This window comes from Grampus griseus (genome assembly GCF_964374135.1).
Source record: "Grampus griseus genome assembly, chromosome: 8".
NCBI lineage: Eukaryota > Metazoa > Chordata > Mammalia > Artiodactyla > Delphinidae > Grampus > Grampus griseus.
In genome coordinates, this window is record NC_139002.1 from 44,060,406 (window position 1) to 44,074,155 (window position 13,750).

At 35.6% G+C, this 13,750-nt stretch overlaps 1 protein-coding gene across 2 annotated transcripts in view; it reads left to right on the plus strand.

The window, feature by feature from the left end:
• Positions 1 to 424: 424 nt before the first annotated feature.
• Positions 425 to 13,750, plus strand: part of GRM5 (glutamate metabotropic receptor 5) — a gene marked incomplete at both ends in the record, with an annotated part of 539,059 nt that continues 525,733 nt past the window's right edge. Inside the window, one exon of one of the 2 annotated variants that reach the window (XM_082659930.1) lies at positions 425 to 1,097. In XM_082659930.1, coding sequence (XP_082516056.1) covers positions 437 to 1,097 — 661 coding nt within the window. The remainder of the gene's footprint in view (positions 1,098 to 13,750) is intronic. The other variant, XM_082659929.1, reaches the window with a different exon arrangement.

Genomic DNA, 13,750 nt, shown 5'->3' on the forward strand with positions numbered 1-13,750 from the left:
ATGAAAAAAATATTAACCTAAGCCAGGTAGGATCAAGAAGCTGTATCAGCTGCTTTTATCCAATCACAGAATCACAAAGGAGACAGGCAAAGAGTCAGAAAGATTTTTGGATTCTTTTTCTCAAGTTACCTACATCAGAAAGACCTCTCTTTCTCTATTAGCATAGACTGTTCGAGCTTCCCAATCCGGTTGCACTTACATTGCTAAATCCCCATTCTATTTTTTTTCCCCAGGTTTTGAAGATCGTGATCACATATGGATGCATCTAACTAAATGGTCCCTGGGGACATGGTGGTCCTTTAGAGAGCACATCTAAATCACTGGCTGATTTTTTGGTTTGCGGCTCACCATAGGACATCACCGGATTCTCTCTCTCAGAACTCGCCTAAATTTTCCCCACCATGCTGTCTTTATTAGCTTGAACTCCTTTCCTAAAATGGTCCTTCTGTTGATCCTGTCAGTCCTGCTTTTGAAAGAAGATGTCCGTGGGAGCGCACAGTCCAGTGAGAGGAGGGTGGTGGCTCACATGCCTGGTGACATCATTATCGGGGCTCTCTTTTCTGTCCACCACCAGCCCACTGTGGACAAAGTTCATGAGCGGAAGTGTGGGGCAGTTCGTGAACAGTATGGCATTCAGAGGGTGGAGGCCATGCTGCACACCCTGGAAAGGATCAACTCAGACCCCACGCTCTTGCCCAACATCACCCTGGGCTGCGAGATCAGGGACTCCTGCTGGCATTCGGCCGTGGCCCTAGAGCAGAGCATTGAGTTTATAAGGGACTCCCTCATTTCTTCCGAAGAAGAAGAAGGCTTGGTGCGCTGTGTGGATGGCTCTTCCTCTTCCTTCCGCTCCAAGAAGCCCATAGTCGGGGTCATCGGGCCTGGCTCCAGTTCTGTGGCCATTCAGGTCCAGAACTTGCTCCAGCTTTTCAACATACCTCAAATTGCTTACTCGGCAACAAGCATGGATCTGAGCGACAAAACTCTGTTCAAGTACTTCATGAGGGTCGTGCCTTCAGATGCCCAGCAGGCACGGGCCATGGTGGACATAGTGAAGAGGTACAACTGGACCTATGTATCAGCGGTGCACACAGAAGGTAAGTTTTCTTTACACCGAGTATGTCTTGTGCACCTGATAGCTTCCCAGTTAAACTTGCAAGTTTTGGAGGGCTAAAATTGTCCTAATTATTTGAGATCTTTTGAGTGGCTCAGTTATACCACTTATATAAGAAGGGACGGGATGACAGATGTCTAGAGCAAAATAGATATAAGCTAACATGAGTGATTATGCGACCATCAGTTGGCAAAATGGATACTTTTTTTTGGTTTACGTGTTACATTATTTGTACATCTTCTATAAAAATGATAGGGATTTTTAAGATTTCTAGATCTCCTTTGAACTCCTTACGTTTTAACACTGTAAGTTTGCTCTGAGTACCTGAGAGTTTCTGATAGTTAAAGGGAGGTACACATACATACACGTAAGGCCTGCAGGCAGCCAGTTCTGGCCCAGGTATGTTGTAATAGAAAATTACCAAACGGTTTAGTCTTACAACTATTTTTCAGTAGAGTGTATCGTTAAATCTGAAATGGAGATGTGTATGAATTAGTTCTATCCTTGTATAGGACATTCTCAGGAAGTATAAGTTTTAATAATTCAGCATTAGTTTGCTTTGAAATTTATTGCTTCTTTATGTGGAAATCATAGTGAGGAAGGAAAATATGACTGAGGTTCTATACCAGATAATAATAGTATCAGCCCTGATTATTGTTGATGGTGCTTTTCAAATGCGTTTTATACATTATTTGTTAGTTCTCAACCAACGCTGTTTGGGATAGGTTTGATTTCACCTACAGAGGTTAAGATACCCACATTGTGAGGCTTACTCATTATGTAGCACTCTTTCTAGGACAGCATACTGCCTATGCTAAACACTACAGTATAACGAAGAAAGTACACAAGACTTTGTATAGCTCATTAGATCATTGTTAGGATTAGTTGAGATTTTTACTTTATTTTTTTAATTAATGAATTTTTTTCTGTTTTTAAAAATTTTTTATTTCTTAAAATAAAATCAAATCATAATATATTCAGATCATTTAATCTCTTGTGTAAGTATATTTCATCCAATATAGCCAATATGGACACATTGTTACATTATACAAAGTCATTTCTGTTGGATCAATAGACCGGAGAATAACATTGAAAGTTAATTATAGCTATCAACTACTGAGGCACTATGAAAAGGTTTTTTTCATATATATATTCTATAAAGATATTTATTGATAGTACTCAAACAAACAAACCTATGAGATAGATTACGTTTTGATCCCCACTTTACAAATGAGGGAACTGAAGCATAGAAAATATAAGCCACATGCCTAACGTCAAGAATTAAGTGAAAGAGCTGAGATTTGAATGTTCGTGAGGTTCAAATCTCAGTTGAGATTTTAAAATTCTGTAATAACACTGTCACTGTGTTCCAAACAATCTAATCTTGTAAAAGTGGGATTGAGTTATTGGGAAATTAATGAAATGACCAGAGTAAGACTACTTCAGAGATTGGGAGCCTGTCACCAATTAGATATAGCAAACTTTTCATTATCAAGTGACATAACATGGATTTCACTGTATGGCCACTCTTAACAATATTCAGAGCTGCACAAACATAAAATGGCCTTCTATACTGGATTGATACTTCTATGCCTCTGGAAATTTTCATACATAAGTTTATGGTTTACGTACAAAGATGTTGATATATAGAGATTTTGATCAATGGATAGGTCATTGGACTAGGAGACCTTTGATTTTTTTTCCTAATGCTGAGAGTTTTCTTATAAAACCACTATTTCATTTGATTCTCACAACAAGCAGTGATCTACATAGTCCAAATATTTTATTCCATTTTTAAAATACGAATGTTTTAAGAGTCTATATACTTCATCCAATAACTACCTGATAGCAACTTCAGAGGCAGAAGGAGGGCTCACAGCTACTAACTGCTAATTCAGTGCCCTATTCTAATTCAGCAGAATCCAATAGAATCACACCCAGAGGATATATATTTATGCAGCACATATTTATTAAGTCAAAATATACAAAAGGCTCTAATAGTCCTGTGAAGGACAGCCCTATGTTTTGTACATTACCACCCTCAATGGGCAAGCAGTCTGGCAAAGGAGATGGAGCACGCACTAATACTTCCATAACCATAATTCAAGATGACACGGAGTTACAAATGTTTCTCAAGTAAATTGAAGGAGAAAAAAATCACATCCTGCTCTATGGTGATGGAGGCCATGGTGGAAGTCTTAGAGAAGGAAATGAATTTGACAGTGGAATTTTAATAGGAAGAATACTGACAACTGGTGAAAATTAAGAAGGCATGGGATTCCAGTAAAGGGCATGAGGAAATATGAGAAGGTGAGAAAGTAAAAAAACATGTTTGCAAGAGACCAAGGATGAAGCTATGTTTGGTTTACCTCAGATCAATCATAAATTTCATTAGGAACTTCCATCTAGCTTCAGAAGAGTAGGCCTTGATCAGTCTGTAGGAGATGCTAATCCAAGATTGTGTTCAAAGAGAAACTCATCATCATGACCTTTGACTCTTACTAATTTAATGTTTTTTCCAACCTAATTATATCCCTATACTGAGTGATACAATAAAATAAATTATAATGCATCCGTAAAGTATATTATTAGGTAGCTATTAAAATTTATGAGACACTCTGTAGGTAATGAGATCATAATGATCTCCAAGATCATTTTAAGTGAAAAAAGCAAAGCACAGTTCTATGTAAATGGTATGTTATTTGTATAAAATGGAGTTTGTAAAAATCATTTGATTGAATATTCATAGAATTGTTCTCAGAGAAGAGCAAAACTGATAACAGTTGCTCCTTCTGGGTAGGAATTCTAAGGAGTTAAGGAATAAGGTGGAATGGAAGAGACTTTCTTTTATATAATTTCTACATGCAAATATTTGAAGTTGTGTATTACAAGCATAGACTACCTATTGCAACATAATAATTAAGAGAAAATATTCTATTTGTGGGCAAGAAAAGTCAGTAAAAACTTATTGCCAAATTCAGGCAAATTTAATTATTTTTTCAAAAATAGGCCAATAGAAATTTTATTGACAAATTTGGGCAAAATATTTGGAAGGTACCACCAGAATTTAGGAGAGAACAAACTTTGAATACAAACATTGAAGACTGGAAGAAATGCTTTTTGGTTTATTGTTTTATGTGGTTTAATCAAAGGGTATTTATATTGCTTGGATCCTCAGCGAGTAAGTGGCTAGTGAGGTTACATGGTATTTTGTCTTAAAATTTATCGGCATAGGAGCAGTGGAGTAGGAAGTTTTACAAGGTAAAATTTACCTCCAGGATCAGAAAAGTGCTTGAGTAACAAGATACAGCTCTGCTGGGTACTGTGGAAGTCCCCAAGGTGATGCCTGGGTTTCTGTTGTCTGGCCCTTCAGGAAGCCCCTGCGGGACTTCCCATGAAATGACAATACCAGTTCTCACCTGAGCCTCTTTCTATGGCTGGATTGGGACAGTTCTCTTTAGCCCTAGATCATCCTACCTGAGTATCTCAAACTTACGCCCATGTCTGTATAATTACCTTTTTTCACTCAGTTGATATTCTTCTTTCTTGAAGAGTATGGAAATTTCCAAATGCTTTCACACAGGCATTGAGGTCTATAAAAAGACATTGTCTTATTTTCAAAAAAGCTTTTTGTTCCCCCACGTTGCCCATTTACATTATACCTAAACGTGCAGTACTTTGTCTCTCAGTCCTCTTGGCAGCTAACACAAGATGTTCCTTTGAGAACGTGTGTGGCATCGCAGAATTTCAGAGGAGAGCACAAGCACAAGAAGCCTTGGGTTTCAGCTTCAAGGTTAATCTCCTCCACTTGCATTTCCTTGGTTTATGTTTTTCCGTAGGCTACAGGACTATATATTTATGGTGGCTTGTTATATTAGGCACACATATTGTCCAGGCCTTCAAGGCAAGGAGATTAAATGTATGAAAACAAAAAAAGAAAAAAATACAAACCACTCTAGCTCTGCAGCTGTGAAAGGAGCGTGCAGTAACTGAGAAGAAAAAACTGTATTCTTTGTAAAGGAGACAGTCCAGTTGCCACTGTCTCTGCTCTAAGAAAATTTAAGGGGTCCTTTGCCTCCATACATTGGGAAACCTTGGTACATGTGCCCATGACAGTACAGAGTCTATGGTGCTTGCCTGTTTAGGGGTGTGGCAGATCCATTGCTTTGGCTCTGATGATTTTCATTGATGACCCCTTTGCTTTGTAACTTAATAGTTCCCTTCCACTCTCATGCGGCACTAGCCATGTGACTGCTTTGGTCAATAGAACTTGGTGGAAATGAAGACTTTTTTCCTAGTCTATCTGTCTTAGAACCCTGTCATCACCTTGTGAAGGATGAGTGCTGCCAGGTTTTCCAGATGAGGCCGTCTTAGGCCACTTGACCTCAACTATGTGAGAGCACCCAGTGAAGAGCCACACGGTTGCCTTCCTGACCCACAGTCAATTTCAATCATACAATATATCCTAACTGAAACTATAAACATTACCTACCTAACCACAAATTCATGTGCAATAATAAATACCTTCAAGGTAGAGTCCAGGATAAGCGTTTTCATCCCAATGACTAAACTTGAACTGCCCCTCCCAAATAGGATACTACGACAATGTTTAAACTTCAAAATCAAAACAAGATAAATGTATTAACGTGCATTAATATTATTGAGATTTCAATGGAATAATTGCTGTGGGCAAGAAAGAACATTTAAAATGCTTTACCCATACTTCTGGTTCAAAGCTAGAGGTTTGATAACTTCCTGAAAGTTTGGATGCTTTAAGTAGTCAGACACTTGCATATATTCCATTATTACATGCTTCCTCTTGATACAGCTCAGTTTCATTGAGGAAAGGAATTACCAGTTGGCACAAACCATACATACTGTGCTTTATGGATGACGTACAGGATTTTCACACTTCACAGTTTTTGCTGGCTTTAGTTGAAACTCCACTGTACCTGCCCAGGGCCTGTCAGAGTGCCCAGCACATAGTAGGGGCTCAAAGACTATTTGGTGAATGAGTGTATTTGTGTTAAAGTAGTATCCAGCTCACACTTAATGAATATATAGCTTGTGGATCTGTAGCAGGCACTTGTAATTTTTCACAGTTTTGCCTCTTTATAAAAATGAGATGCCAAAATGCCTCCCTTGATTAATTGTAAAATGCTTTTCACACCCAACTCCCTTTTGTGTTTGCACTGGTTCTTGAATTTGTTACTTCCACCTAATGATAAAGGAATGCTAATTTTTTCTAGCCAAAAAAACATCTCAGTGATGCTCTGGGGGAAAAATGTACCAGTAAGTGGTACTAGTAATGTGACATCATTAAAATATCGTCTAACTTTCAGGTTATGATACGGTTTTTCCATCAGTTATTTAAAAAGTTGATAACAAGGTTTGGTTGAAAGACCTTGAATGTGATTCATAGTCTATGTGTTTAGTTTACCTTCTAAAAAGTGGGAACGCACTTTTTCCATCACACCTTTTCTACTAACTGTGATTATATCGAGATAACAATTTAGTTTGGAAGGATGAGAAATGTCAGTATGGGCACTACTGAGTACTTTTTAAGGGGATTTCATTTTGTTTCTTCAGGGGTTGAATAGTGTTGAGAGTTGAGATGACTTTTCAGATGGTCATGATGATAATTCAGACACAAAAACTACTGTTAGCTCTATAGAATGTTAACACTGTGTTAACAGTGTGAAGTGTCTTAGGTAAGCATTTAATAACTCCTTTATCTTACATTTGAGGAAACAGTATGGACAAGTAATTTGGCCTTACTTGTACATGATTGTTAACAAAGTTGGGTCTCACAACTCAAGATTCCTGTCCAAAATTTTGTTTCCACATTCAGTGAAAGAATTGCCTCTCTTAGGAGGTAGTGAGTTAAATTCTTGGTAACTCCTGTGCACAAGCCTGGTATACATAACCACGTGGAGGGATCTGGAAAAATGAATTTAAACCTCAGCTGGGAGATGAGGGAGTTGGATTATTTGTCCTTTTGGTAACTCCCTTTCCTGACAACCAAATGTTGTTTAATTGAGATTCTATTATTCTGTGTGTTAAAACATGGTCGTTTATACTATATGTCATTAATTTTCTACTTGATTCATTTATCCCATAACACAGTCTGATAAAGTTACCATTTTTTAAGTTAGAGAACAGGTATGGAAAGAGAAAGTGATTTTTTTCGCATAATACTGTAGCTACTTAGCGACAGAGCAAAAATTGAACCCAAGGCCAACTCTTTTTAATTAGAAGTCCAAACTCCCTTCCTGTGTACTGGGGTAGTTGTGGCTTCAAGGAGAAGTAGAATGCACATCTATTGATTCTCTTCCCTCCATAGGAAATAAGAAGACACTATTCGTTTCCCTTCTGAGAATATCTTTTGAGCATATTTCATGTGTCTTTTTATCTGGCTTTGAAAGCAACACCATTCCTTGTTCCCATGGAAAGATTTAATTACAGTAAAAAGAAAATAAATTAAGGAGGAGGCATGTGGCAACAAGTTAACCTCATAGAAGACCTTTTTGTGAGCCTGTTGATGAGTACAGACTGTAGGTTGTTTCTATTCTCATCTCCATTGCAGACGCCACAATCCATCCTTCAGATGCCAATTATGGGAGGAAGCCGTATGGTACCAAGTTTTTAAGAGCAGGAAGACATATTGTTAAATGCTGTAGCCTTATGTATAAAAAACTTCTTTGGAATTCGTCAGAACTAGGAGTTATAAAATCTCATCTTGGCACATTTGCAAATACTCCAGAAAGACTTCTCAATTTAACCAAATGTTGAATTGAGGATACTTTTTGGCAAGAGATATGATAGTCAGATATGTTTATCTCAGAGGACTTTAAACCCAGAGATCGTGCCCCAGGTATGCATTTTATGCATCATTTTTCACACATACACAAAGGATCTTTTAAAATGAGAGAATATCTAGTCAGTGTTGCTTCAAAAATTACATCACAACCCATGAATTAATTGTGAAACCAATTTAGTGGCCTGAGACCAGCAGTTAGTATACAGTAGAATAAAATAGGATAGAGGAGAATATAAATATCAGTATATTACATGATAGTAAGAGTAGATATTGCTCTGTAAATTTTTATTTTAGTTGCATATAGCCATATGTGTACTACAGTTACCATTTACAGTGTTTTTCTTACTATGTCTTACAGCTAAAAAATAAGCTTAAAAGCAACTTACTCTACTTTTCTCTTTAACATTGTCAATTTTTTTATTTTTTAGAGAAATGCAAGTCACATACAAAGGTTTATGCTTCTGTGACAATGTCATTTGGTTTGTCTCTCCTAGATGGGTGGATCTTAAGCCTTGTTATTAAGAACAAGCAAGAATTCCAAAGTATCCATGGTGGGAAATGGTAGAGACTTTGAGCAAAATAAAAATAATTCATACATGGTTAATGATAAATGGCCTAAGTGTCAATATAGGACAGTGTCGAGGACTCTAGTACAGGAGGTTGAAGGCAAGTTCTCAGCCCTAGTTTTTATCAGAGATCAAGACAAGCATAGGAACATTTTATTGTTTGAGTATCCCAATCCAGTATATTAAGAAATAAATGCCGAAAGGTATTATATAATTTTGGTATTAAAAGTTTATATATAACACATTAGCACATCTAACCCCCTCCAACACATGCATACACATAAACACATTAAAATACAATGTGATGTAGTTACGCTATTTATAAGGTGATTCCTTGGTTATATAGAATAAGTCATGATGCACCATGTGATGTGGTGTGTAATAAAGCACAAGTACATATAAAGTAACTTTATATATACTTTACATATAAAGTAACAGTCTTATTTCAGTGTTCTGAGTTTCCAATGATTATATGTCTTTTCATTTGATAATATAGTCAAGTCTAAATTTAAGGTCTCTTTAGAACGCGAAGATCAGGCCAAATACCATTAGTAAAATAAAGTGAGGTAAGACGTGAGACAGCGCTTTTAGAAGTAAAAGTTGTTTCATAAAATAGGCAAGCTACAGTGGAGTCATGACCTTAAATTCAGTTTGTTGCAAAGACATGGACATCTCAGGAATTTAGTTTCTTAACCCTTTGGAATCACTTTAAGTAGTAGTATGAACACAGGCAGGTTTGAATGAAAATCCTCATTAATATCCTTGCTAGTTAGAGGGACTTTGCACAAGTAAGTTAATATAATTTCATCATTATTAAACTGAGATAATAATACCTGCCCCATAAGACAGTTGTAAAAAGTAAATAGAAAGCAGTTATTGTTAAATTTGGCACAAAGTGTTCAATAAGTACCTTCTAAATTAGCCTGCCACGGACTCGCCTTGCCTTATCTTGGACATGAAGAAAAACCCATCAGTAATGTTTCAGTTTGGCTTTGCTTATTTAAAATTGATTATTGAATGAAATGCAAAATTAGCCAGGAAAGTGACCAGTAAACGTAGTGAGTTTTAGATTCTTCCCAATTTTCCTTTTGAAAATTGAGTCTGTAATCATATATTACAACATAGGATGCTTAGTGCTTTGGAACAATTATAACTAGATCCCACCACCTCTCCTCCAACTGCTGAGATGCATTATGGTGTAGTAAAATGAACAAGGTCTGGAAAGTCCCAGAGCTGCTAGACTGTTAACACCATAATCTTCAGTGTGTGTCAGGAGGGGAAGGGGGTGTGGAAACAGGAGGTTGAAGATGGAAAATTAGTGCTGTACTTTAAGCACTTCTGAATTGTCACTTTTATAAAAAGCATGAATATCTTTTGTAGTAAAAAAAATAATTTTGCCCAATGGTTATATAACTTCTTTGTAAATTTCAAATTGGACATGCTCCAGCCCCTTCACTAGTCAGTAACTGCAACTTTGTTAATGCAAGCAAAGTTGTAGCACATTGAGGCATTCCATAGGCTTGAGTTTAAAGACAAAAGGATATAATATGGACCTTGGAAATAAACCAGTCTATATTTAATAGCTATACTAGTTTGAAAACAAAACTGATGCTCTCTTACACATCATTATAGCTCAGATATAACAATGACAGTAATAATAACTTATTCATCAATTATTTAATGTGTTATCAGAAATTATCTGTTTTTTATAATCTATGAAGTGGTATCAAGGTATAGATGTTTATGCTATCATTAGTGTATTATTATTAATATTATCTGAAAGTCAGCCCTACCCATAGCTACAATGAAAAGTAGATAGAATATAAATAGAATAAAAAGGGTATGTCTTTGGTCCTTTTCTCAAGGACTCTAAAAACAAGTATTTGTGTCTTTGACAATTTCTTCATAAACCTTCTTCATATTTCTTTGGTTATATAACTTCTTTTCCAAAGTTCTATATCTGCTTTTCACCAGATGTGGGTTAGGATTTCAAGCCTTGATTCTCCTTTATGAGAGTAGAGGGCCATTTTTTATTAAGGAAAACTGTATTATTGCATTGTCATATGGTGGCTTTTTATCCCTTAGAGAAGCTGGAGAAATATATAAGTAAGACATATTGAAGTATCGTGTTAGTTTAATTTCAATTTCATGGAATTTGAAAAATTTTAAATTGAAAATGAAGCTGATAATATGTTTTATTGAAGTAAATTGAGAAAAGAGAGGAAAAACTATATCAAGACACTGAAAAAAATTAAACAAGCTATCTGGCTATATTATTTGTAATGAAATTTAATTTGATTGTTTTCAGTTCCCAAGTTAGTACACTCATCCCTTATTACATGAGCATAATTAATTCTCACTTTTTGTTCAGCCTGAGAATATAAACAATAATTAATTTTCCTTACATTTAATGTTGAAACTTTAGGTTTTATTAAAAAATATATGCTGAAGAATCAAGCTGGCAATATTAATTACATAAATTTATATTTATATATAATTGATAACAGTAAACTGTTATTGATAACTAATAAAATGAGAAAATTCCAAATTATTTGGCGGTTTGGAAGTACTTTCATTTGCTGAATTGCATGAAATTATAAAAATAATTGAAAACTGGTAGCAACATTTTTGATGATTTGAGAGAAAATTTTACACAAAATATATTATAGACTTTTGACAAAGTGCAGTATGTTTCAATACAACTATGTAGTATATAAAAGCATACCTAATAGGACTTGAGGTCCATGTGATGCTACAACAAGTAAATTAATTTACTCATTAGTTTAAACATTTATTGGGAATATGTTATGTGCTAGACTCTGTTGTACACACTATGAAAAAAGTAAGATGGAAGCACTTGTCAGCACATGGCTTTTCTCAGATGCATACCAAGCCCTGGTCTCGTACTAATATAAAATGTACCTTTATAGAAAGAATAGGGTTATGTGTAAGCAGGAACCCATAAAGTGACACCTGTATGGCAAGGGATGACTGTATTAAGCAACTAGACTGAAAGAAAGAAGTCTTTATTAAGTGTAATTTGGAAAATTATAGAGAGTTTAAAGATTTTTTTCTCAAAACAATCTCCACTTACCAGTCCTTACCAAATAATACAAGTGAGATATGTGCTCCTAGAAGCAGGATGTTTACATGACTAAGGTGAATAGCGATGGATATCTCTGTTGGAAGAAAAAAACGATAAGAAAAAGAAAGAAGCAGTGTGTCATCCTTTTGTTTAACACAATATGGTTTTATACTTGCCTTGTGCTTAATATTCTGGAATTGAGGGGAGCCATGTGAAGCGTTACAGGTGACCTAGTTATGCTTTTGTTTATACTGTTTAATGCCCCCTGGACTAGTATGAAGTTTCTGTTCCATTCAAGATAGGAAGCCTGATTTAGGTGCCAATAAAATATTTTTTTTTATGAAAAGGAAAGATTTTAATCTCCCTCACTAATGGATATAGCAGGCAACCTCAAACAATAAATTATAAAATACATTGTCACTAGTAATTAAGACATTCTCTGGCTTGTTTAACAAAATTGAGATAATTTCTTTTTTTGAATTTTAGACTTCTGAAAATTACCTAATTATTTATGTGGAACCCTAGGAAAACTTAAAACACTTTTTCTCCCTTTTAATCATACTACATTTTTCTTGGTACAAACTTAACATTCTTTGGTTGAAATTATTCATAATCTCAAACCTATCTCTGGTTTTGATGTTACTTGGTATCTGCTTCTTTCTTGAAATTCTCAAACCTCTCCCTCTTCTCTGAGTCTTTTCTGAGTCTTAAACTCTTCTAAAATGTTTCAAGTTCTTTTGAGTAATCAGTAGAATTAATGATTGTACTGAATTGGTTTCACTTACTTGAAAAACGCCTTCCTTGAAGGAGGCTGTGTTACTTTATGACTATAGGGAATAGTGATTTGGGTTTACTTGTCAGGAAATTTCTCTTCTAGCCTCAGAGTCTATTACGTGCCTTTGGGCAAATTATTGCATCTGATTAGAAGGTTTCAAGAGGCTGGGGAGAGTGTAACATTTGTTCCATCAGTAGAAAAAAAGAATATCATTTAGAAACATGAAGAAGAAAAATAAGCTCTCAAGCTTTTAATATACAATAAAGTAGCCATGAGTATACTTTCAGAAATTGTACAAATTTCTGATGAAAGGCAACTGAAATAAGACTTACCCATTCCTGAAGAAGAGCAGAAACTCATGCTGAAGTGACTGAATTTGAATATGGAAAACTTGACTTTTGATCCAGGTAGCGCATCGAAGAATTGGTTTTGAGATCAGTGGAAAGAGCATTAATCTTGGAATTAATCCAGAGACCATATTTGATTTCCCACTTTGGGATGACCTTGGACGGTTCATTGAACCTTTCTGAATACACGGATCCTCATTTGCAAGATGTCAGAAGGCTATATCTGCCCTTTCTCTACTCATGTTTTGTTATGATGGTCAATTGAATAATCAGTTAATGCACTTTGTAAATCTAAAGCTGCCTGATATATTAATTAATTAAATATTAATTGAACACTCACCGTGTGCCAAGATCTATAAGCTTGAACTATGCTTTTACAAAATATTGAGTACAGTACTGTGACAATTAGATGCTAATCAAAGACTTCATTAATGATATTTTCACCACGATAAAAACAGTAACATTAACTGTAACAATAACAGTTCAAAAAATCTTGGCTGTTGTTATTTTGCGTTCTTTTTTCAACGTCAGTTTTTGAAAAGAGAAACTCAGGTTTTAGAAATTTAAGTAACTCGTCTAAGGTCTCAGAGCTCCTGGTGCCAGGACACCAGTTGGAAAGTAAGCTTAATATTCAGAGAATTTTTATTTTAAAGACACTCAGTTTTACAAGCAGCTGTCTTTTCATCATAATTGAAAGTTTATTTATTTACTGCTTTTATCATTGAGTTTAAGGGCTTAGGCTCTGTGGTTAAAGGGACCAAAATTTGAGAAAGTTACTTAACCTCTGTAAATCTCAGCTTCATCAGTTGTTCAATGATTGCCGATATTGATGGTGATGATGATGATAGAGAACAGTTGCAGGGCATTCACCAGGTGTCCAGGCACTTTTCTGAGTATTTGTACGTACATGGATTCATTTAATACATCAGTCTTATGAGGTAGTACCATTATTATCTCAGTTTTATAGATGAGGAAACTGAGTCACAGAAAATGAGAATAATGGTTGACCTACATCAGCTATCTATTGTGTAAATTATATGAGC